The sequence below is a fragment of the Syngnathoides biaculeatus genome, chromosome 2 (genome assembly GCF_019802595.1).
Source record: "Syngnathoides biaculeatus isolate LvHL_M chromosome 2, ASM1980259v1, whole genome shotgun sequence".
In the NCBI taxonomy this organism is placed as follows: Eukaryota; Metazoa; Chordata; class Actinopteri; order Syngnathiformes; family Syngnathidae; genus Syngnathoides; species Syngnathoides biaculeatus.
Window position 1 is genome coordinate 39563733 of NC_084641.1, and position 25771 is coordinate 39589503.

The following is a 25771-nucleotide window of genomic DNA, read 5'->3' on the forward strand; positions in this document are numbered from 1 at the left end:
AAACAAGTGTTTAAAGACCCTCTATCTGTTCTAAAATGTCACTGCATGAGTTCTCAATTGAACCTGGCGGAAGACATCATATTTATCCTGTACTATCTTTACTGCCCTGGCTACCTATAATAATTAATTTGAATTTAAAATCCTCCGCCTTACAAAAAAGCATATATGGGCAGGCACAATCAACCTTTAAAACGCTTGTAGTACCTTTACAACCAAGTAGAACCCATAGACTCAACACCTGTGGGAGAGGCCAAAAGCATACCTAGATTCACCGCTCACTAAAGAAACTAACATTGCAAAAAGGGGCAACAAAGTTAAACTGGAAAAACATCTCAGCACTAATGACTCCAAATGAGTTTGGCACTGATTACAATCGCTCACTAACTACAAGCAACATTCTCCCCAGGTAGAAAAAAAGAGCGGAATAGCCGACGACTAAATAGCTTTTACTGCAGATTTGAAATAGACACTTACACATCATGAACCCACCAAGCCGCACCAAAAGCCGCACCACCTTCCACTACACCGTTTAACATCCATGAAAGCGAAGTTAGACAGATCTTCAAACAACAAAAGATCAAATAATCGCCTGGCCCAGACCTTTTGTCCCCATCTTGCCTAAAAGTCTGCACAGACCAACTTGCACCTATCTTCACAAAGATCTTCAACAGGTCTCTACAACTGTGTGAAGTACAAACCTGCTTCAAACGCTCCACCATTATACAGGTCCCCAAAAAAGCAGCAGTCTCAGGCCATAATGACGACAGGCCTGTTCCCTTAACATCTGTGGTCATGAAGTCCTTTGAGCGCCTTGTGCTAGACCGCCTCAAGGAGCACCCTCATAGGTGTGATGACAACAGGACACAGACAGCTCAGGATGAGCAGCTCTCCATTCTGAAACAACACATTTGGTCAAGCTGGCCAGAGACCCGAAGACAATGTTACGCACTCATCAGTGAGTACTGGAACCAGCGTGATGAGATCACAGAAGCTGATGGGATCCGGCTAAAGGGTGAGAAAATAATCATTCCACACGAGCTCAGACCACACATGCTAAAATACATTCACACAGGACATCTTGGTGTCGAGAAAAACAAACACAGGGTAAGAAACGTGATGTTTTGGCCAGGCATGGGACAACAGATTGAAGAAACAGTGGAAAAAGTGTGACAAATGTCAATCACACCACAGTTTCAGTATAAGGGAGCCTATCTTCCCACATGCCATCCCAGAGACCCCATGGGATACTGTAGGAACTGATCTATTCACATGGAACTCTGAAAACTACGCAATCCTCTGTGATTACCTCAGCAGGTACTTTGAAATAGAGCGTCTGCACAACATCACCACCCCTGCCGTTATCCAGAAGATGAAAGCAGTGTTTACGAGGCATGGAATTGCTCGCCAGGTTGTCAGCGACAATGGACCATGTTTCAACTCCAGTGGGGCTTCCACCATGTCGCCTTGAGCCCACATTACTCACAGAGTAACGGGTTGCCAGAATAACCTGTCCAAGCTGCAAAGGGAATCCTCACCAAGGATAAAGAGGATAAGAAAGACCCATATCTCTGTTTTCTGGAGTATAGAAACACACCTGTCGATGTCTTCAAACTCCGACCTTAGGTGGCTCCTGATACAACTGTCCGTGCAAGGAGGGAGAACAGTCAGCATCCCCCAGAAGCAACACTACGAAAGGTCCACAAGGCCAATGTCAACACTACTACAGAGCGAAAAGAAACCAATGAGGGCAACTCCAGTTCTACGCAAGAGGACCCAGATGCACAATGTCATCACACCTGGTCTGAGTGGGAACCTGATGATGCTGAGCCCTACCTACTCTTAGATTGAGTTATATTACTTCTCATATGTAGCAAGATCATAACAGTAAGTTTCAAACCAGTCTGATGATTTGTTCATTTGCTTTCCAAACACCGACATAGCTGAGGTCCCTCATGATGTTCCTTAGGCATTCTCATCTTTCCTGGGGTTTGTTGCTCTGCCGGCCTGGGCTGCGGCAAATTCTGCCACCTTTGCTGGATTTCGTGTGTTGCTGGTGTCGATGAGGGGTTTGCCACCTTTCTTTGAGCGTCATATTCTTCTGGTCCGCAGTTTCACATACTTGCATACGAACGAATGGGCCGTATTGCAGTCAGCGCTCTGGAAGGTGCAGGTGAGCTTGACGCTTGGTAGGCTGATGAGAACCAGATCAAGTTGGTGCCAGTGCTTGGTAATACGGTGTCACCAAAAGATACGATGTTGTGGCTTGGTGTTGAAGAAGGTGTTCATGACACAGAAGTAATTATGTCAGCAGAGTTCGAGCAGAGGCTGTCCATTTTCATTCATGCGTCCAACACCAAAGTGACCCAGACACGAGGGCCAAGTCGTGTGATGAAGAGCGAGTGAATGTCAGGAACGTTTCTGATGGCAGAGCCGAGGTCATCATAGAATTTATCTTTTGCGTCTGTGAGGAAGTGAAGGTTGGGGGACAAGGACTCATGAGAGTGACTGGTTTGGACTCTGGTTTCTTGCATGGCAACGATGTCCATCTGCAGTCCGCTGAGCTCCCAGTCGATGTCGGCTGTTTTATGGGTGTCACTAATGTCTTGGAGATTGACTGAGAACCCCGATGTCATTGTTCAAACATTTCATGTGCTCAGCTTCAGGGCAGAAAACATCTTTGCTTTTCTCTTTCTGTTAGTCTTCTCATTGCTTGGTGCACAGGTGATGATCCACGTGTCAGTTTTCACCCTAAACCCCATGCACCCGGTGAGGTTGACAGATTGTGGCGAGGCAGCACCTTTCTGGCTGGTGCCTGCCCACCTTGAGAGAGGCCATAGCTATCCAATGAGGCGCAATGGCTTCTTCTACACTTCTAAAGTAACCCCTGGCGTCCAACTGTATGCCAATCGAGAAAAGGACTTATAACCGGTAGACTGCTGCTTCCCATGTTCGTTCAACGCTGTACAGTGAAGCTGGAGTGTCCTCTCCTGTGTGCAAGTTGCTGGGTATAAGTGTATGGAGAACAGACAGTTACCCACACAGTAAGTCCATCCTCTCCACGTCGGCAGAATGATCCATTGGAAAGACAGAGACGACTACACATGGTTAATGCGCCGTCGCAGGAGTAACAGGTTGAGTACAGCCTCAAACCGCTTGAGGGACTCTGGCTCTGGATTTTATGTCAGGGTGTGCTCTCTGAGCCGTCTTCTCTCTTTCTTTCAAGATTCTTGCAAGCAGTGAGGAATTTACCCCGAGCTGGGGGTTTGGTGCATGATGTACCAAGGCATATCCACACGCTGGTGGGCCAACATGCTACTTGTCTGGGGACCAAACCTCCTCCAAGTCCTTGCCAAGATTGCCTGACCTTTTAGGTATTCAGTTGCCCAGGTGACGGCGCAGTGGAGCCACTGAAGCATAGGTCTTGTTGGAGAGGTTGTGTACTGGCAGAGGAAGGCTTACACACTTGGCTCTCCTTTTCGCATAAATGCGAGCCAGCGGCGTTAGTTGGAAATGAGACATGACAAGCACAACTCTACTCAACAACAAGCACACTAGGGACATCACGCCATCTTTGCCACCCAAATTTTACTTAACTGCTCAAAAAACATTAATTAACAAGAAATAATGTATCTTTGTTCCTCTATGTATGCCACTGAGGAATAGTGGCAGACAGAACAAAAAATGCTCTTGTATTAGGTAGCAGGAAATACATTCAGTTTTTCCTTTTTCCTTATTTTTTGTGACATTTTTGTTTTTTGATATGGCAAGAGATTTTCCAATTGTAAAATATATAGGATAATATAATGAAATAAAGGTTGGAAATCACTGCTCCAGGCAGATCATGGATTCCAATTAATCATGTAAAACCAACAAAATGAATTGAAATAATGTGTGCTATCCATCCATCCATTATATATCCATCGATTATATGCTTTTCCTCACAAGGGTCACGAGAGTGCTGGAGCCCATCCCAGCTATTTTTGGTCAGGAGGTGGGGTACACCCTGAACTGGTTGCTGTCCAATTGCAGTAATGTGTGCTCACTTATTGTAATTAAGTTATCCATCCATCCATCATTCCATCCATCCATACATCTTCTACTGCTTCTCCGGGTTTGGTCGCGGGGGGAGTAGCTTCAACAGGGATACGCAGATGTCTCTTTACCCAGCCATATCTTGCAGCTCTTCCAGAGGGATCCCAAGGCATTCCTAGGCCAGCTGAGAGACATACTCTCTCCAGCGTGTCCTGGGTCATTGTTGGGGTCTCTTTTCAGTGGGGCATGCCTGGAACACCTCACCAGGGAGCCGTCCAGGAGGCATCCGGATCAATGCCCCAGCTACCTCATCTGGCTCCTCTCGATGCGGACACTGAGCCCATCCCAGATGACCGAGCTTTTCAACCTATCTTTACGGGAGAGCCCGGACACCCTGCGGAGGAGACTCATTTCGGCCACTTGTATCCAGGCTCTTGTTTTTTCGGTCACAACCTATATCTCATGTCCATTGGTAAGGGTAGGAACACAGATTGACTGGTAAATTCAGAACTTCACATTTTGACTTAGCTTCCTCTTTTCCACAATAGACCAATACAAAGTCAGGATCACTCCAGATGCTACACCGATCTGCCCTTCGATCTCCCACTCCATTATTCCCTCACTTGTGAACAAGATCCCAAGGTACTTGAACTCCTCCACTTGGGGGAGGATCTCATCCCCGACCTAGAGAGGGCACACCACCCTTTTCCAACTGAGGACCATGGTCTCACATCCCACACATCCCAACCGCTTCACACTTGGCTGTGAACCGCTCCAGTGAGCGTTGGCGATCACAACTTGATGAAGCCAACAGAACCACATAATTTGTAAAAAGGAGAGATTCGATACTGAGGCCATCAAACCAGACACACTCTACGCCTTGGCTGTACCTTGTGATTCTGTCCATAAAAGTTACGAACAAAATCAGTGACAAAGGACAGCCTTGGTGGACGAAGTCCAACTCTCACTGGAAATAAGTCAAACTTATTGCCAGCATTGCAGACCAAATGCGAACACCGGTCATACAGGGACCGAATAGCCCGTATCAGTGGGTTCGGTACCCTATACTCCTAAAGAATCCCCCACAGGACTCCCTGAAGGACATGGTTGAATGACTTTTCCAAATCAACAAAACACATGTAGACTGGTTGGGTGAACCTCCCATGCACGCTCCAGGATCCTGCCGAGAGAGTTGGAATACACACACCGTTCCCCCTTCTTAAAAAAGAGGGACCACCACCCCAGTCTGCAAATCCAGAGGCACTGTCCCTGATGTCCATGCAATGTTGTATAGACGTGTCAACCAGGATAGCTCCACAACATCCAGAGCCTTTAGGAACTCCGGACGAATCTCATCCAACCCTGGGGTTCTGCTACCAAGGAGCTTTTTAACCACCTCGGTGACCTCAACCCCAGAGATGGAAGAGAGAGAGAATCCAGACTCAGCTTCCTCATGGGAAGGTGTGTTGGTGGAATTGAGGAGGTCTTCAAAGTATACTCCCCATTGACTCAGAACATCCCGAGTTTTGCCTCAGTGACCATTGAAGCTGCATTCCGCTTGGCCAGCCGGTGTCTATCAGCTGCGTCGGGAGTTTCACAGGTCAAAAATACCCAATAGGACTACTTCTTCAACTTGACAGCATCCTTCACTGTTGGTTTCAACCGACGTGTTCAGGGGTTGCCGCCACAACGGGCACTGACCACATTACGGCCACAACTCCGATCGGCTGCCTCAGCAATGGAGGTGCAGAACATTGTCCACTCAGACTCAATGTTCCCCGCCTCCCCGGAACGTGAGAAAAGTTCTTTCGGAGGTGGGAATTGAAATTCCTTCTGACAGGGAAATCTGCTGGCCGTTCCCAGGAGACCCTCACAATACGTTTGGGCTTGCCACATCGTACTGTCATCTTCCCCCACCACTCGACCAAACATCAGTTGACAGCTCCGCCCCTCTCTTCACCCGAGTGTCCAAGACATGCACTCACAAATCCGATGACACAACCACAAAGTCGACCATCGAACTAAGGTGTCCTGGTGCCAAGTGCACATGTGGACACCCTTATGCCTGAACATAGTGCTTGTTATGGACATTCTGTGATGAGCACAGAAGTCCAGTAACAGAACAGCACTTGTGTTCTGATCGTAGGAGGGGGGGGATGTTCTTCCCAATCACGCCCTTCCAGGTCTCACTGTCATTGCCCACGTGGGCATTTAAGTCCCCCAGCAGAATGATGGAGTCCCCAGAGGGCTCACTCTCCAGCATTCCCTCTAAGGACTCTATAAAGGGTGGGTACTCTGAACTCCTGTTTGGTGCAGCGGCACAAACAACAGTCAGGACCCATCCCCCAACCCAAAGGCAGAGGGAGGCTCCCCAGTCATCCACCGGGGTAAACTCCAACTTACAAGCCCCGAGCCAGGGGGCAATAAGTATACCACACCTGCTCGGCGCCTCTCACTGTGGCAACTCCAGAGTGGAACAGAGTCCAACCCCATTCAAGAGTATTAGTACCAGAGCCCAAGCAGTGCGTAGAGGCAAGTCGGAACCTCTCAACCTCATGCACCAACTCGGGCTCCCTCCCTGCCAAAGAGGTGACTTTGCATGTCCCTAGAGCTAGTTTATGTAGCCGGGCATCAGATCGGCAAGGTCCCCAGCTTTGACCACCGGCCAGCTCACATCGCACCCGACCCCTATGGCCCCTCTCACAGGTGGTGAGCCCATGGGAAGGAGGATCCATGTTACCCTTTAGGGCTGTGCCTGGCCGAGCCCCATGGGTGCAGGCCTGGCCACAAGCCAGTCGCCTTTGAGCCCCACCTCCAAGCCTGGCCCCGGTGACTCGCCTCCTCGCAAGGAAAACTGATATCCAATATTTGTACTTGTCATAGGTGTTTTGGAGTCATACTTTTTTTTTTTTTGCTATGGGTGACCCTACCAGGGGCATGAAGCCCCAGACAACTTAGCTCCAAGGATAATTTGCACAGATAAACCCCTCCACCACGATAAGGTGACGGTTTACAAGACAGTAATTATTACGCTAAATTACTTTATTGGAGGCGGCACGGTGGCACAGCAGGAAAGCCTTGGCCTCACAGTTCTGAGGTCCCAGGTTTGATCCTGGCCCTCCCTGTGTGGAGTTTGCATGTTCTCTTCGTGCCTGCATGGGTTATCTCTGGGCACTCCGGTTTCCTCCCACACCTCAAAAACATGAGATTAATTGGACACTAAATTGCCCCTTGGTGTGATTGTGAGTGCGGCTGTTTGTCTCTATGTGCCATGCTATTGGTTGGCAACCAATTCAGGGTGTACCCCTCTTCGTGCCCATTGACAGCATGATAGGCTTTTGTGAGGATAAGCAGCTAAGAAAATGGATGGGTGGATACTTTATTGTATTTAAATTCTTCTTTTCCTTTCGGCTTTTCCCATTAGGGGTCACCACAGCGTGTCATCTTTTTCCATCCAAGCCTATCTCGTGCGTCCTCTTCTCTAAGACCCACTGTCATCATGTCCTCCCTCACCACTGTTTTATAAACTTTGCCCTTCATCCTAGCGGATACTCTTCTTTCACACAGAACACCAGACACCTCAGCCAACTGTTCCATCCCACTTGGACTCGTTTCTTCACTTCCTTACCATACTCACTATTGCTCTGTATTGTTGACCCCAAGTATTTGAAGTCGTCCACCCTGGCTATCTCTTCTCGCTGGAGCTTCACTTTTCCTCCTCTATCCCTCCTGGTGTACATATCCTCAGATGCCGCTTGTTTAGCCTTTACCACCTCTATCTTTGCCCTACTTCGCATCTCAATGTATTCCTTTCACCTCTCCTCAGTCCTCAGTGTTCCACACTTCTTCACTAACCTCTTTCCTTGTAATTTGGCGTTCCACCACCACATCTCCTTCTCCCATTTCATACCAGAAGACACACGAAGTACTCTCCTGCCTGTCTCTCTGATCACCTTGGCTGTAGTAGTCCTGTCTTACGGGTGCTCCTTCTGTCCTTCAAGAGCCTGTCTCACCTCTTTCTGTAAGGCCTCACAACATTCTTCCTTTCTCAGCTTCCACCACATGAAGGTTATTTTTCTGCCTTGTGTCATGTTAGGACACTTTCTCATATCCTGCTGATCCACTTAGTATTAGTATATAAATAAATAAACAAACAAACAAAAAATAAATAAATATTGTAAATCACACGATTCGTCACTTTATACAGGTCCCTTTGCACAATTGACATGATTAACACTCATCGATATAGATTTTACATCTTGCACGTCTTATAAGGAATAGTTCCTAGAAACAGAAATATCTCTTGTTCTTTGTTCTTGTTGCTGTGTTGTTCCTTGTTCTCTTTTCTGAATGTCGTACCAGGGCAGCACTGACTGCTGGAGAAAAATTCCTTGTGTTTTTACACACTTGCCCATTAAAGCTGATTTTGATTCGGATTCTGATACAGGTATGGCGTGTCGAGAGCTAAGGGGAAGCAGAAAGTAGGGATCTTGGCAATCTGATCCCTTATGTTCAAAAATAAGATTGTCAATACATGCCTTTGCCACAAGGACACTTGGGCACCAGTTCTATGATCGACTTTGTGGTTGTGTCATTGGATGTGCGGCCACATGTCTTGGAAACTTGGGTGAAGACAAGGGCAGAACTTTCACCACCTGGTGGGGTGTCGGATCCAATAGTGGGAAAGAACCTGGTCCGAGCTGGCAGACCCAATGTATTGTGAGGGTTGGCGCTGCGGCTGTAAGGTGATCGGTGTCTTTCAGGGCGAAAAGACTAGGATGTCACTTAAATTCATATCTTTGTGTGTGTGTGTGTGCGTGTGTGTATATTTATATATATATGTGTGTGTGTGTATGTACACCACACACGCACACATCCATTCATCCATTTTCTGAGCTGCTTATCCTCACATGGGTCATGGGAGGACTGGAGCCTATCCCAGCTGTCAACGGGCAGGAGACAGGGTACTCCCTGAACTGGTTGCCAGCCAATTGCAGGCCACATCGAGACAAACAGTCGCACTCACAATCAATCCTAGGGGCAATTTAGAGTGTCCAATTAAGGCCTCATGTTGCCTTAATGTTGCATGTTTTTGGTATGTGGGAGGAAACCGGAGTGCCCTGAGAAAACCCACACAGGCACGGGGAAAACATGCAAACTCCACACAGGCGGGTCTGGGATTGAACCCGGGACCTCAGAAATGTGAGGCCAACGTTCCACCGTGCTACCATATATACTGTATAGAGGGCATGCCACCCTTTTCCGATTAAGGACCATGGTCTCACATTTGGAGGTGCTGATTCTTATTCTTTTTTAATTTCTTTTTGCCATGGGTGACCCCTCCACCACGATAAGGTAACAGCTTGAGGAGGGGCAATCACCGATCAGCGAGTTTTAAAAAAATGATACCCGATCACAGATTCAATCACAAAATGGAGCAATGACTCTTCTTCTTTTTCTTTTGGCTTGTCCCGTTAGGTGTTGCCAAAGAGTGTCATCTTTTTCCATCTAAGCCTATCTCGTGCATCCTCCTCTCTAACACACACTGTCCTCATGTCCTCCCTCACAACATCCATCAACCTTTTCTTTGGTCTTCCTCTTGCTCTTTTACCTGGCAGCTCCATCCTCAGCACCCTTCTACCACTATACTCACTCTCTCGCTTCTGAAGATGTCCAAAGCATCCAAGTCTAAGTCTTCTCTCTCTAACCTTGTCTCCAAAACATCCAACTTTGGCTGTCCCTCTAATGATCTCATTTCTCATCCTATCCAACCTGTTCACACCAAGTGAGAACTTCAGCATTTTCATTTCTCCTACCTCCAGTTCTGCTTCCTCTTGTTTCTTAAGGGCCACCGTCTCTAATCCGTACCTCATTGCCGCCCTCATCACTGTTTTATAAACTTTGCCCTTCATCCTAGCGGAGACTCTTCTGTCACATAGAACACCCGACACCTTCCGCCAGCTGTTCCATCTCGCTTGGACCCGTTTCTTCACTTCCTTACCACACTCACTATTGCTCTGTATTGTTGACCCCAAGTATTTGATCACCCACCCTCGCTATCTCTTCTCCCTGGAGCTTCACTGTTCCTCCTCCGCCGCTCTCATTTACGGACTTATATTCTGTTTTACTTTGGCTAATCTTCATTCCTCTCCTTTCCAGTGCATTCGGCCATCTTACTAATTGTTCCTACACCTGCTCCCTGCTTACACTGCAGATCACAATATCATCAGCGAACATCATGGTCCAAACGAATTCCAGTCAAACCTCATCTTTCAGCCTATCCATTACTACTGCTGACAGGAAGGGGCTCAGCGTGGATCCCTGGTGCAGTCCCACCTCCACCTTAAATTCTTCTGACACACCAACTGTCACGGACGAGACTCGGGGGTGGACCCAAATGCACGACTCAGGTGAGAGGTAAGCAGTGCGGAATAAGCCTTTATTCGTTCCAATGTCGGTTACCAGGGAGTCAGTCCAAACAAGCAGCAAGATCAGTAACGGCAGGCTTACGGGGTAGGTCGGGAGACAGGCGTTGGTCGGTACACGCGAGGTAGACGTCAGGAGTACGGTAGTGCGGGAACGAGGCATGAGAGGCAACGATCTAGCAGAGTCTCTGTCGTCCCCCGGGTCCTATATGTACTGGGTCTAATCGGAGGTCATGAGGCGCAGGTGTGACCCTTCCGATTAGACGGCCACGCCCAGCCCTGGCTGGAATCCAGGATCATGACACCAACAGCACTTCACCGCTGTTCACTTGCCTTCATACATGTCCTGTACTATTCTAACAAATTTCTCCGCCACACCAGACTTGCACATGCAGTACCACAGTTCCTCTCTTGGTACTGTCATCGGCTTTTTCTAGGTCTACAAAGACACAATGTAGCTCCTTCTGACCTTCGCTGTACTTTTCCACGAGCATCCTCAAGGCAAAAAATGCATCTGTGGTACTTTTTCTAGATATGAAACCATACTGTTGCTCGCAGGTACTTCTGTCATGAGTCTTGCCTCCACTACTCTTTCCCATAGCTTAATTGTGTGGCTCATCATCTTTATTCCTCTGTAGTTTCAATAGCTCTGATCATCGCCTTTGTTCTTAAAAATGGGGACTAGCCCACTTTTCCTCCATTCTTCTGGCATCTTCTCTCCGACTTGTATTCTATTGAATAAGTTGGTAAAAATTCCACAGCCACCTCTCCAAATTGCTTCCATACCACCATTGGTCTGTCATCAGGACCACCTGTCTTTTCATTTTTCATTCTGTTCAATGCCTTTCTAACTTTGCCCTTAATCATCATTGCCACTTCCCGGGCATTCACACTTGCCTCTTCTACTCTACTTTCTTTCCCATTTTCTTAATTCATTAACTTCTCAAAGTACTCTTTCCATCTAATTAGGACACTACTGGCACCAGTCAACATATATCCATCCCTATCCTTAATCACCTGTACTTGCTGCACATCCATTCCATCTCTATCCCTCAGTAGAGATCCTTTTCTCCTTCTTTCGTATCTGACATGGTGTACATGTCGTCATATGCCTCTTTTTTAGCCTTTGCTCCCTCTACCTATGACCTATGACGCACCTCAATGTATTCCTTTCTCCTCTCCTCAGTCCTCTCCGTGTCCCACTTATTTGCTAATCTCTTTCCTTGGATGACTTCCTGTATTTTGGGGTTCCACCACCAAGTCTCCTTCTCCCCTTTCCTACCAGAAGACACCCCGAGTACTCTTCTGTCTGCCTCTTTGAATATCTTGGCAGTAGTATTCCAGTCTTCTGGGAGTTCTTCCTGTCCATCTAGAGCTTGTCTCACCTCTTTCCGAAAGGCCACACAACATTCTTCCTTTCTCAACTTCCACCACCTGATTCTCTGCCCTACCTTTGTCTTCTTAATCACCTACCTGCTGCCAGAGTCATCCTCCACACCACCATGATATGCTTTCGAGCTACAATCTCCCCCACCGCTACCTTGCAGTCAGTAACCTCCTTCAGATTACATCAAAATATACAAAATACAAAATATAATCCACCTGTGTGCTTCTACCTCGGTTCTTGGTGGTCACTCTATGTTCCTGTCTCTTCTGGAAATAAGTGTTCACCACTGGCAATTCCATCACATCCTTCCTGTAGGGCATAGCCGCTAATCACATTATACATAACACCCTCAATTTCAAATTTTAGTCTCATCACTCGATCTGATACTCTTTTCACCTCCAAGACATTCTTAGCCAGCTCTTCTTTTAAAATCCCCCCTACTCCATTTCTCTTCCTATCTACTCCATGATAAAATAATTTAAGCCTTGCACCTAAACCTCTAGCCTTACTCCCTTTCCACTTGCTCTCCTGGATGCACACTATATCAACCTTTCTCCTCATCATCATCTCAAATAACTTCTGACCTTTTCTCGTCACAGTCCCAACATTCAAAGTCGCTACACACAACTGTAGGGTCTGTGCATTCCTTTTCTTCTTCTGTCAATTAAGCCGCTTTCCTCTTTTTTGTCTTCGACCTACATTATCAGAATTTCTACCTACGCCTTGCAGATTAACAGTGCAGGGGCCGGGGGTAGGAAGCCCGGGCCACGACCTAACTGTTATGGAATTTGTATGATGAACGCTCATGTATGTTTGACACAGTTTTACGCCGGGTGCCCTTCCTGACACAACCCTCTGCATTTTTCCAGGCTTGGTACCGGCCGACAGGTAGCACAATATTGTGTTGCCCAAGGGGCTGCAGATAGTGAAAAGAAAAAAAGAAGCAATGAAATAAACAAAGTCAGCACATAATGTCAGGTCAAAAAAAGCAATCACATAAGCACAGTCAGCACATGAGGTATACAAATCCCATACTATTTGTGTGAAAATATAAAGGATATGGCGATTAAAAGGATATGGGGATGGAAGAGATTCAAACCACAATGGCTCTCACTCTCGTAGTTGAAGGTTGAGTCCACGTTCGATGTTTCTTCAACATCAACGATTTGAGCACAAACGCGTCTCATTGTGAGCAAGCTAAGCTAAGGAATACTAGGCCAGTAAGCAAGTTTAAGTTTACATTTCCACTTGCCCAACTTCTTATGAGTCCACACGTTCCTCGTTGTATACGATATGTGGGTTTTGCAGGTCGTGTAGGTACTAGTGTTTGATGTTTTTCTCCTCAGTAAATATAAAATACAAATGCGTTTTGTTGTTAGCGAGCTAGGCTAGACTAACTTGAGCCGAGCAGTTCCAACGCAAATAATACAGCTCCAATTTGGGGAGTAAGATTGCACAGATAATGATTTTAGTCCATTGAAGGCGTCACAAGGAGCATCCCACATCAAGTATTCACAACATTCGGTTCAAACTCAGCAGGATTTATTGAATTTCGATCAGGCTGGCCAGAGCCTCCTGTTTAAGCTGCCTCCAGTTTGGGGACCAGAAGCAAAAGCCTTAAATGACCTGTACATTTACTGTTTATAGTTGTGTACTTAATCATTGTTCCAAATATACGTATTTATAATAAATAATATATCTGTGTTCATCTATTTATGCCAGTGAGGCATAGTGATCGGTATGTTAGAGTCAGGGAATCGGTTGCCACCATATTGGTTCCAATGACTCATTTCAGATTTTTCCAAAGTGGCGGTCAGGTTTTTCTTTCTTTACCAGAAGGCTATTTATTTTATTCTGGTTTGTAATATTGCTTTGACGACCCGTAGTATCCAAAATTTTTATTGTTTCTCCCGAAAACATGAGAAAGAGGTCCCTCTTTAGTGTGACTGCTGTATACAGTATGGATAGATTTGCCTTTTAGTTGGCCACTGGCAAAAATTTTCCTGAGGAGAAGCATAGTTATTCTTTGCTTTGCAGAGGAATCAACAAAACACTGCTCATACTTGGTTCATTGTGCTCGGTGAAAGGAAAAGAACTGCTGACAGTCACATGATCCACACCCACAATTTAACTTTCCGTGCTCAAGTCACATGGGAATACATTTGGGTTGAAAGCATTCAGCACCGCAGCTGAACAACAGTAACATCATGTTGATCATACTTAGTTCCATTTCATGTTTTATTACATTTTGCATCATTCCTGACACAACTGCAACATAAGCAAATGGAAAGTAGGCATTTGTGTATTTGTCAGCATTTAATTAGGATGTTGCCTTTTTTGTAGTCATGAGAAAGGATGTCATTAGTCATTAGTACTGATAGTTGTACTTCACTTTCTGTCACAAATTCTGCTTCTTGCTCTAACTCAATAGCTTCTATGTGTCTCACAGGAGCATAGGGAAAATAACCCAAATTTTTCTCACTTCGATCTTTCACCAATGTGTATATTTCACCACTTTACAGTCCCCTCTACACTAGTGGAAGCACTTCTCACTCATCCCTAATGTTTGGCCTGTGGGGGGACTTATGTGGAATGGCCTCCATTACATCACATTGCCGCTAATCACCGCCAAACAAAACAAACGGGGACGGAAACAAAAACTATGGGTCAGATCTGCATATTTGTATTGACCTCAATATATGGAAAAAGTCAATCCAAACTTGTGTTAATTTGTTAACCCATTGTAGGAATGATTGTGATCATAATTATCATACATTTGCTTCCAATAAAGAAATTCTTTGCTCTTCCCTCGATAACGTGGCAGCCTCCTAGCAGGAGATAGCAAGAACAAAAACATCTAATCATCAGAACTGTTAGAACTGCTGCCTGTTAAAGAAATGATGACCACACATGTATTCAGCAATCTTCCACACATGCACACGCACATGAACAAACATGTACACCTTGTTTCAAACTGTTTTGCTTGTCGTCTCCTTTTTGTAACATCCATGTAAATAAGGGGCGTCTTAAAACTAAATAAATAGAAGTACTGAGGAGAGGATAATCAGGATAATCACCACAGTGGTGAATTGTACGAGACAGTTCCTCTCCTCTCTCCTCGCGAGACTTGAACTGGTGTCTTTGCTTCCTTTTTTTGTCCTGTTTAATGAATGTCTGATTGGTGAACCTGACACCCATAATATACATATGGACAGCATATGTATAAATAGAGTAGTCATGTACTGCAGGCCATGATGTAAGAAGCACATTGTTGCCACTCACAATTTCTGTCTTGTTACCATTTTATTGCTGTCTGACTGCCACTTGCACTAGTTGTGGCACATTAGTAGCCACTCAATGTTACTTGACAGTACTGGCTTCAGGGGCTTGAAACAGTATAGATAACAGTATCTCAGATTGTGGTGTGAGTGGCAATAGTAGTACACGGGCTCCCACTGAATACAAACAGAAAAAACTTACTGAATTATATGTTCAAACTGTGCATCATGTCACATTGTTGTGAATCTTTTTATTTCAATCCAGTACAGTAAACACAATTCAGTTGCAATTAACTTTCATAGTGCAATAAAAAAATAAAAAATATCTTGTCAATTTAAACATATAATAATGATAATCTGCAAATAATGTATGCAATATGAAGACATCTGTGGATTATATGTACTCATCATATTTTTTGCAACCACAAGGCACACTTAAAATTCTTACATTTTCTCCAAAATGGACAGCGCACGTTAAGTGAACAAACAACCCAAAATTTGTTCTGTGACTAGACGAATGGAGTACACCTGAACATACCAGTTACATTGTTAGCATGCAAGAATGTTATTTAGTGTGTAGGCAAACTATCATGTGATGGCGCTCACGAGGCAGCGAGGAACAATTGCAATTTTACATTTATAAGCCTAAAAAGCTTAGACTGACCCACACACTGACAGTCTCAATTGCTCAAAGTGTTGTTCAGACTCACGGTATCACATTAAAACGAAAATTATCACACCACAGCAAATAGAATAGCATAACTATCAAATAACAGCTGAAGCTGGGAGCACGGCAAAGCATGCTGAGAGCATGCTGGGAGGATGTAAATAGTGTTTGAAATGCATGTTTTGTGGCAATTATTTCTCTAGCCATCGTTTTATTTCTTTTATTATTTGATAGTTATGGTATTCTGTTTGGTGTGGTGTGATAATTTCAGTTTTGATGTGACACCGTGAGTGTGAACAGGTTGAACTGTCAGTGTGTGAGTCAATGTTAGCTTCTTCTGTTTACAAATGTCATGTCATGTCATTATCCAAGCCACTTATCCTCAGAAGGGTTGCGGGAAAGCGGGACCCTATCCCAGCTAGCTTTGGGTGAAAGGCGGACTACACCCTGAACTGGTCGCCAGTCAGACGCAGGGCAGATATCGACACCATCACTGAACGAGAATCGAGCCTACGCTGCCTGCACCAAAGGCAGGAGTGTGTACCACCACCAGTGACTCCTGTTTGCAGATGTAAAATTGTAATTTTTCCTCATTCTCTAATGAGCACCATCATATGGTACTTTACATACACGGTGAAACACATGATAACATGCATGCTAACAATATCACTGGTGAACTTCATTGGACTAGTCACAGAACAACATTTACTAATTTTGGAAAGGTGCCCCACATTACACAGCCCCAACTATTTAGGATAGAATTTAAGACTTCTAAGTGCCTCTTATGGCTATGTTAATATGGTACATTATGGCATGGCGTGGGTTTTCTCTGGGCACCACGGTTTCCTTCCACATCCCAAAAACATGCATTCATTGGAGACTCCAAATTGCCCTTAAGCATCATTGTGAGTGCGACTGTTGTCTGTCTTTATGTGCCCTGCAACTGGCAGCCAACCAGTTCAGGGTGCACCCTGCCTCCTGCCCAATGATAGGTGGGATTGGCTCCAGCACTTCTGTGACCCTCGTGAGAATAAGCGCCTCAGAAAATGGATGGATATATAGTGTTTTGCATTCATGCGTGTCGTGTTGCGTTTTGCTTTGATATCCGATCACTGAGCTAATCACAAGATGGAGAATGTGTCTATTTATATAACTTATTGTATATGCTTGTGTACTGTATTACTTGTTCATTTAATGTATAAACTTGTGTATTTTATACTGCATACTGTATCTCCACAATTATTCGCCAGCATTTTAGGCAAAATTTAAAATAACAATGACCTCTAGGGGGCATTCAACGATTGGACACTGACCTAAGTTTAGGTCAAATCAACGTTACAATATGACAGAAATAATGTGTGTTAACTTACTGCAATTGCGTTAACAAATGCTGTTAATGACATTGTTGTTCTAACTTTCTCCCTGCCCCAGCTATATGGAGAAGTGTTGTCCAGAGTTTACATCAGTTTAACTTTTCCCTTATTTTGTTTTGATTTGTTTTTCCCCTCACGCTGCGTTGCTTGAATGCGGAATGCTCCTCCTCTTCAGGTGCCCGATAAGATTTGTTGTGTTGAAGCATTTAGATGATCTTCCACACAATGTATTTAACTTTCAAACAGACGGCAAATAAGTTACATGTTGTCTGAAACATTGCAAAATAGCCCCACACCAACAACCCATTTTTTCATGTGTTTTTTCACCAACAAGACTGAATAAACTTTATTGAATCAGATAGTTAGAGTACTGTGGTGTTTCCACCTGGTCACAGGTCAGATGTGGTGGTGGAAAAGGTCACTAAAAATCCTTGCTCGACCGCCACATGCAGCCACAAATTAAATGAAAACGAAGACATTTATAAATGTGATGTTCGTAACTGTTGAAGTCAGTTGAGTTTTGGCTTCAACTCTTCGGGTAACATCGGCAAATTAAAATCGCTTGTTAGCCAATTAGCTAGCTATTCAGCTACTTTGGATTGGATACAACACTTTCGTCAAGCATCCTTTTCATGTTGAGTTCTGTCATTAATTTAAAAAATATGGCATTGAGTCTACATTTGCTTGCTTCCGGTACCAAGACTGGTAGCAGCTTAAAGAGAAGGCTCTGACCAGCCTGATCGGAATTCAATAAATCCTGCTGAATTTGGACCGAATGTTGTGAATCCTCGATGTGGGAAATTCCTGGCGACGAATTCAGTGGACTAAAATCACCATCTGTGCAATCTTAGTACCCAAATTGGAGCCGTATCGTTCGTGTCAAAGGTGCTCAGCCCAAGTTAGCCTATCTTAGACCGCTAACAAAAAACGTGTCTGTTTTCTAATATTTACTGAGCGGGAAAACATCAAACTTAGTATCTACATGTCCTGCAAAACCTACAACGAGGATAGTGAGGACTCATAAGAAGTTGGGGCAAGTGGAAACGTCAACTTAAACTTGCTCATCGGCCTAGTATTCCTTATCTTAGCTTGCTAACAACAAGAAGTTTGTGATTAATTTGTGGATGTTGAAGGAACATCGAATGTGAGTAAATTCATAACTTGTACGATGAGGGCTGTGAGGACTTATAGGAAGTTTAACAAGTCTTATCTTAGTACATCTTAGTACCCAAATTGGTGCCGTATCGTTCACGTTGAAGCTGCTCGGCCTAAGTTAGCCTAGCACGCTAACAACATTATCTACGTAGAATATACAACAAGGACCAAACATCAAACGTGGACTCAACCTTCAACTACAAGTGTGAGGGCCATTGTGGTTTGAATCGCTTCCATCCACATATCCTTTAAATTGCCATATCCTTTATATTTTCACACAGGTAGTGTGTCATTTGTTTACCTTGTGTCCTGACTGTGTTTATATGATTGCTTTCATTTGACCTTAACTTTAACATAGATTAGGTTGTATGTGAATTGTGTATTTTATGGCCAGACTTTGTTTATTTGATTGCTTCTATTTTTTTTTTTTTTATTATCTGCAGCCCATTGAGCAGCACATTATTGTGCTCCCTGTCAGCCGGTCCTAAGCCCGGATAAATGCAGAGGGTTGCGTCAGGAAGGGCATCCAGCATAAAACTGTGCCAAACATATATGAGCATACAAATTCCATAACGGTTAGGTCGTGGCACGGGCTTTCTACACCCACACACGGAAATGTTAATCTGAAAGACGTAAGTAGATATTCTGTAATAATCTTGGTCGAAAACGAAAAGAGGAGGAAAACAGCTTAGTCGGCAGAAGAAGAAGAGAAATGCACAGACCATACAGCTGTGTGTAGGGACTTTGAATGTTGTGACTATGACGGGAAAAGCTCAGGAGTTAGTTGACATGATAATTAGGAGAAAGGTTGATTTATTGTGCATCCAAGAGAGCAAGTGGAAAAGGAGTAAAGCTAGAAGTTTAGGTGCAGCATTTAAATTATTATTATTATTATGGAGTAGATGGGAAGAGAAATTGAGTAGGGGTTATTTTCAAGGAAGACCTGGCTAAGATTGTTTTGGAGCGGAAAAAGGTATCACATCGAGTGATGATGATGAAACTTGAAATTGAGGGTGTATAATGTAGTTAGCGGCTATGCCCCACAGGGAGGATGTGACCGCGAGATGAAAGAGAAATTCTGGTAGGAAAGGGATGAAGTAGTCCTGAGGATGCCAGAGAGAGATAGAGTTATGATTGGTGCAGCTTTCAATGGACATGTTGGTGAAGGAAACAGGGGCAATGAAGAAGTGATGGGTAAGTACGGCATTCAGCAAAGGACCTTTGAGGGGCAGGTGGTGGTGGACTTTGCAAAAAGGATGGAATTGGTAGTGGTGAACACTTATTTCCAGAAGAGACAGGAACATAGAGTGACCTACAAGAGCGGAGGTAGAAGCACGCAGGTGGATTATATTTTGTGCAGACGATCTAATGTGAAGGAGGTTAATGACTGTAAAGTAGTGGTAGGGGAGGGTGTAGCTCGACAGCATAGGATGGTGGTGTGTAGGATGACTCTGGTAGCTGGTAGGAAGATTAAGAAGACAAAGGTAGGGCAGAGAATCAGGTGGTGGAAGTTGAGAAAGGAAGAATGTTGTGTGGCCTTTCGGAAAGAGGTGAGACCAGCTCTAGATGGACAGGAAGAACTCCCAGAAGACTGGAATACTACTGCCAAGATATTCAGAGAGGCAGACAGGAGAGTACTTGGGGTGTCTTCTGGTAGGAAAGGGGGGAAGGTGACTTGGTGGTGGAACCCCAAAATACAGGAAGTCATCCAAGGAAAGAGATTAGCAAAGAAGTGGGACACGGAGAGGACTGAGGAGAGGTGAAAGGAATACATTGAGGTGCGTCGTAGGTCATAGGTAGAGGGAGCAAAGGCTAAAAAAGAGGCATATGACGACATGTACACCATGTTAGATACGAAAGAAGGAGAAAAGGATCTCTACAGGTTGGCCAGACAGAGCGATAGAGATGAGAAGGATGTGCAGCAAGTGAAGGTGATTAAGGATCTTCTTCTTCTTCTTCTCTTCCTTTTGGCTTATCCCGTGAGGGATCGGCACAGCGTGTCATCTTTTTCCATCTAAGCTTATCTTGTGCATCTTCTTCTCGAACACCCACTGTCTTTTTGTCCTCCCCCACAACATCCATCAACCTTTTCTTTGGTCTTCGTCTTGCTCTTTGGCCTGGTAGCTCCATCCTCAGCACCCTTCTACCAATGTAGTCCCTCTTTTCGTCTCTGAACATGTCCAAACCATCGCCGTCTGCTCTCTCTAACCTTGTCTCCAAAACATTCAACTTTGGCTTTCCCTCTAATGAGCTCATTTCTCATCCTATCCAACCTGTTCACACCAAGTGAGAACTTCAGCATCTTAATTTCTGCTACCTCAAGTTTTTCTTCCTGTTGTTTCTTCAGTGATGTTCGTAACTGTTGAAGTCAGTTGAGTTTTGGCTTCACCTCTTCGGCCTCATGGCCGGCCTCAACACTGTTTTATAAATTTTGCCCTTCATCCGAGCAGATGCCCTTCTGTCACATAAAACACCAGGCACCTTCCGCCAACTGTTCCACCCGACCTGGACCCGTTTCTTCACTTCTTTACCACACTCACTATTGCTTTCTATTGTCGACCCCAAGTATTTGAAGTCATCCACCCTCACTATCATATATTCTGTTTAACTTCAGCTAATTTTCATTCCTCTCCTTGACAGTACATGAGTACATCTTTCTAATGGTTCCTCCACATGCTCCCTGCTTTCACTACATATCACAATATTATCTGTGAACATCATGGTCCAAGGGGATTCCAGTCTAACCTCATCTGTCAGCCTATTCATTACCACAGCAAACAGGAAGGGGCTCAGAGCTGATCCCTGATATAATCCCACCTTCACCTTAAATTCTTCTATTACTCCTACAGAACACCTCACCGCTGTTCTGCTGCCCTCAAACATGTCTTGTACTATTCAAACATATTTCTCCACCACACCTGACTTGCGTATGCAGGACCACAGTTCCTCGTTTGGTATTCTGTCAATGGTTTTCTCTAGGTCTACAAAGATACAATGTAGCTCTTTTTGACCTTCTCTGTACTTTTCCATGAGCATCCTCAAGGCAAATAGTGCATTTATGGTACTCTTTCCAGGCATCAAACCATACTGTTGCTAGCAGATATTTACTTCTGTCCTGAGTCTAGCCTCCACTGCTCTTTCCCATAACTTCATTGTGTGGCTCATCAGCTTTCTTCCTCTGTAGTTTCCACAGTTCTGAACATCACCTTTGTTCTTAAAAATGGGGACGAGCACACTTTTCCTCCATTCTTCAGGCATTTTCTCTCCCGCTAGTATTCTATTGAATAAGTTGGTCAAAAACTCCACAGCCAACTCACCAAATTGCTTCCATACCTCCACTGGTATGTCATCAGGACCAACTGCCTTTCCATTTTTTATTCTATTCGGTGCCTTTCTAACTTGACCTTACTGATCATCGCCACTTCTCAGGCATTCACGCTTGCCTCTTCTACTCTCCCTTCTCGCCCATTTTCTTCATTCATTAACTTCTCAAAGTATTCTTTCCATCTACTTACCACACGACTGGCACCAGTCAACATTTTTCCATCCCTATCCTTGAATGAATGAAGAGAATGGGAGAGAAGGTAGAGTCGAAGAGGCAAATGTGAATGACCAGGAAGTGGCAATGATTAGTAAGGGAGAAGTTAAAAAGGAAAGACAGTTGGACGCGATGACAGACCAGTGGAGGTATGGAAGCAATTTGGTGAGGTGTCAGTGGAGTTTTTAACCAACTTATTGAATAAATTATTAGCGGGAGAGAAGATGCCAGAAGAATGGAGGAAACGTGCGCTAGTCCCCATTTTTAAGAACAAAGGCGATGTTCAGACCTGTGGAAACTACAGAGGAATAAAGATGATGAGTTACACAATGAAGTTATGGGAAAGAGTAGTGGAGGCTAGACTCAGGAAGGAAGGAAGTACAGTGAAGAAAATAAGTATTTGAACACCCTCCTATATTGAAAGTTCTCCAACTGAGAAATCATGGAGGGGTCTGAAATTTTCATCAGTGGTCCATGTCCACTGTGAGAAAGAATTTAATGAGAAAAATCCAGAAATCACAATATATGATTTTTTTAATGATTTACAGGTATTTGTGGGATACAGATGCAAATAAGTATTTGGATACCTGAGAAAACCAATGTTAATATTTGGTACAGTAGCCTGTGTTTGCAATTACAGAGGTCAAACATTTCCTGTAGTTGTTCACCAGGTTTGCACATTGTGCGAGAGAGATTTTGACCCACTCCTCCACAAAGATCTTCTCTCGATCTGATAGGTTTCTAGGCTGTCGCTGAGAAACACTGAGTTTTAGCTCCCTTAAAAGATTTTCTATTGGGCTTAGGTCTGGAGACTGGCCAGCCCTCACTAGAACCTTGATATGCTTCTTACGGAGCCACTCCTTGGTTTTCCTGGCTATGTGCTTCGGGTCATTGTCAAGTTGAAAGACCCAGTCACAACCCATCTTCAATCCTCTGACTGAGGGAAAGAAGTTGTTCCCCAAAATCTCACAATACATGGCTGGGGTCATGCTCTCCTTAATACAGTGCAGCCGTTATGTCCCATGTTCAGAAAAACACCCCAAAGGATGATGCTACCACCCCCATGCTTCACAATAGGGATGGTGTTCTTGGGATGAATCATTCATCTTCCTCTAAACACGGTGTGTGGAATTATGACCAAAAAGTTCCATTTTGATCTCATCTGACCACAAAACCTTCTCCCATGACTCCTCTGTATCATCCAAATGGTCATTGGCAAGCTTAAGACAGGCCTTGACATTTGCTGGTTTAAGCAGGGGAACCTTCCGTGCCATGCATGATTTCAAACCATGACGTCTTACTGTATTAACAAAAGTCACCTTGGAAACGGTGGTCCGAGCTCTTTGCGGATCATTCACCAAGTCCTGTCGTGTAGTCCTGGGCTGATTCCTCAACTTTCTAAGGATCATTGAGACCCCACGAGGTGATATCTTGCATGGGGCTCCACTCCGATTGAGATTGACCGTCATGTTTAGCTTCTTCCATTTTCTAATGATTGCTCCAACAGTGGACCTTTTTTCACCATGCTGCTTGGCAATTTCTCTGTAGCCCCATCCAGCCGTGTGGAGTTGTACAATTTTGTCTCTGGTGTCTTCGTTCAGCTCTTTGGTGTTGGCCATGATACAAGTTTGAGTCTCACTGATTGTATGGGGTGAACAGGTGTCTTTATGCAGTTAATGACCTCACACTGGTGCATCTGATTCAGGATAATACATAGAGTGGAGGTGGACTTTTAAAGGCGGACTAACAGGTCTTTGTGGGTCAGAATTCTAGCTGATGGACAGGTTTTCAAATACTTATTTGCAGCTGTATCACACAAATAAATCATGAAAAAATCATACATTGTGATTTCTTGATTTTTCTTTTTAGATTATCTGTCTCACAGTGGACATGGACCTACTCTCAAAATTTCAGACCCCTCTATGATTTCTAAGTGGGAGAACTTGCAATATAGCAGGGTATTCAAATACTTATTTTCTTCACTCTATCTGTGAGCAACAGTATGGTTTCATGCCTAGAAAAAGTACCACAGATGCCACAGACCTGCATCAGGGTTCCGCGCTGAGCCCCTTCCTGCTTGCGGTAGTAATGGATAGGCTGACAGACGAGGTTAGAATCCCCTTGGACGTTGATGTTTGCAGATGACATTGTGATCTGCAGTGAAAGCAGGGAACAGGCGGAGGAACAATTAGAAAGATGGAGGTACACACTGGAAAAGAGAGGAATGAAGATTAGCCGAAGTAAAACAGAATAGATGTGCGTGAATGAGAGGGGCCGAAAAGGAAAAGTGAAGGTCCAGGGAGAAGAGATAGCCAGGGTGGACGACTTTAAATACTTGGGGTCAACAATACAGAGCAATCGTGAGTATGGTAAGGAAGTGAAGAAACGGGTCCAAGTGGGATGGAACAGTTGGCGGAGGTGTCTGGTGTTCCGTGTGAAAGAAGAGTATCCGCTAGGATGAAGGGCAAAGTTTATAAAACAGTGGTGAGGCCGGCCATGATGTACGGATTAGAGACGGTGGCTCTGAAGAAACAACAGGAAGCAGAACTGGAGGTAGCAGAAATGAAGATGCTGAAGTTCTCGCCTCGTGTGAACAGGTTGGATAGGATTAGAAAGGAGGTCATTAGAGGGACAGCCAAAGTTGGATGTTTTGGAGACAATGTTGGAGAGAGCAGGCTTTGATGCTTTGGACATCTTCAGAGGCGAGAAAGTGAGTATATTGGTAGAAGGGTGCTGAGGATGGAGCTGACAGGCAAAAGAGTGAGAAGAAGACCAAAGAAAAGGTTGATGGATGTTGTAAGGGAGGACATAAGGACAGTGGGTCTTAGAGAAGAGGACGCACAAGATAGGCTTGGATGGAAAACGATGACACGCTGTGCCGACCCCTAACGGGACAACCCGTAAGAAAAAGAAGTACTGTGTCACAAGACACATGACAAACTAACAATGAACTAGCTTTTGGATTAATCCGCGACAAAATATCTTGTGCGGAGCCGATTAATGATGTCATTGAATGGGTAGGCGAATTTTGACATGAAAGCCAGTCAGTACAAAATGCCAATAAACGGCCGATATCGATCACAGCGATCAGATGGGCGTAAAGTCTATAAAGAAATTTCAAATACTAAAACCTGGCTTTCAAAAGTCAATCTTTCCTTATACAGCCCAATGCCTGCATTGTCATGCAGCTCAAAACTTTCATTTTTATTGTATGTAGCACACAACAAACGGATATGATTGTTTACTTGGCATCAAATATAATTCTCCAATCCTCTGATTGAGCATCACATGCGGATAACATCTCTTGCATGCAAGCGTGGTATCACGCATTGATTATAAGATACTGTTATTGATTTTTTTTAAACTCTTAACTGTCTAGGCCCCCCTTCTGCTTATTAAGCTATGACACCTCCAGAACGCTCACATCTTCAAATAGGTGCTTTTTAGCAATTGCTACATTTGAATTCTGTCCTGGTCATCATCTGTGGAGCAGCCTACCTGAAGACCTGAGAGTGGCTGTGAGAATGGAAATGGAATGGAAAGTAAATTTAGGACATATGTTTTAAGCCTAGCTTTCAAAAAATATTTAGCTTGAATAGATTATAACCTTTTCTTTATCCTGTAGTTTTATCTTGTTAAAATTTGTAACTAATTCTTAATTCTTATATTTCCCTCCCCCCACTGCTGAGGGCTGTTTGTTCACTTTTTCCTCTAAGAAGGCAGCGCTGTTCACTGTGGACTGGGTGGATAGGCTTTCACAATGCAAGGAGCGGAGCAGCCAAGGGCCTCGCAAGCCATTGACCCCTCCATAGAAATTGCGTCATCCGCGTCGCTGACCAATCAGAGGCCAGAGATCTGCATAAACCATGCCCCTTTTTTGCACCCGCCGTTCCCTCAGACAACGTTGCATGGTCTA

The 25771-nt window shown here is 44.5% G+C and overlaps 1 protein-coding gene across 14 annotated transcripts in view; it reads right to left on the reverse strand.

Annotated features, from left to right (window-relative positions):
* Positions 1-25771, reverse strand: part of atp11a (ATPase phospholipid transporting 11A) — a 76478-nt gene that overhangs the window by 35309 nt on the left and 15398 nt on the right. For 12 of the 14 annotated variants that reach the window (XM_061804336.1, XM_061804400.1, XM_061804320.1 and 9 more), the window contains exon 2: positions 23899-24009. The exons of the other annotated variants lie outside the window; for them this stretch is intronic. In XM_061804336.1, coding sequence (XP_061660320.1) covers positions 23899-24009 — 111 coding nt within the window. The remainder of the gene's footprint in view (positions 1-23898; positions 24010-25771) is intronic. 14 annotated transcript variants of the gene reach the window in all.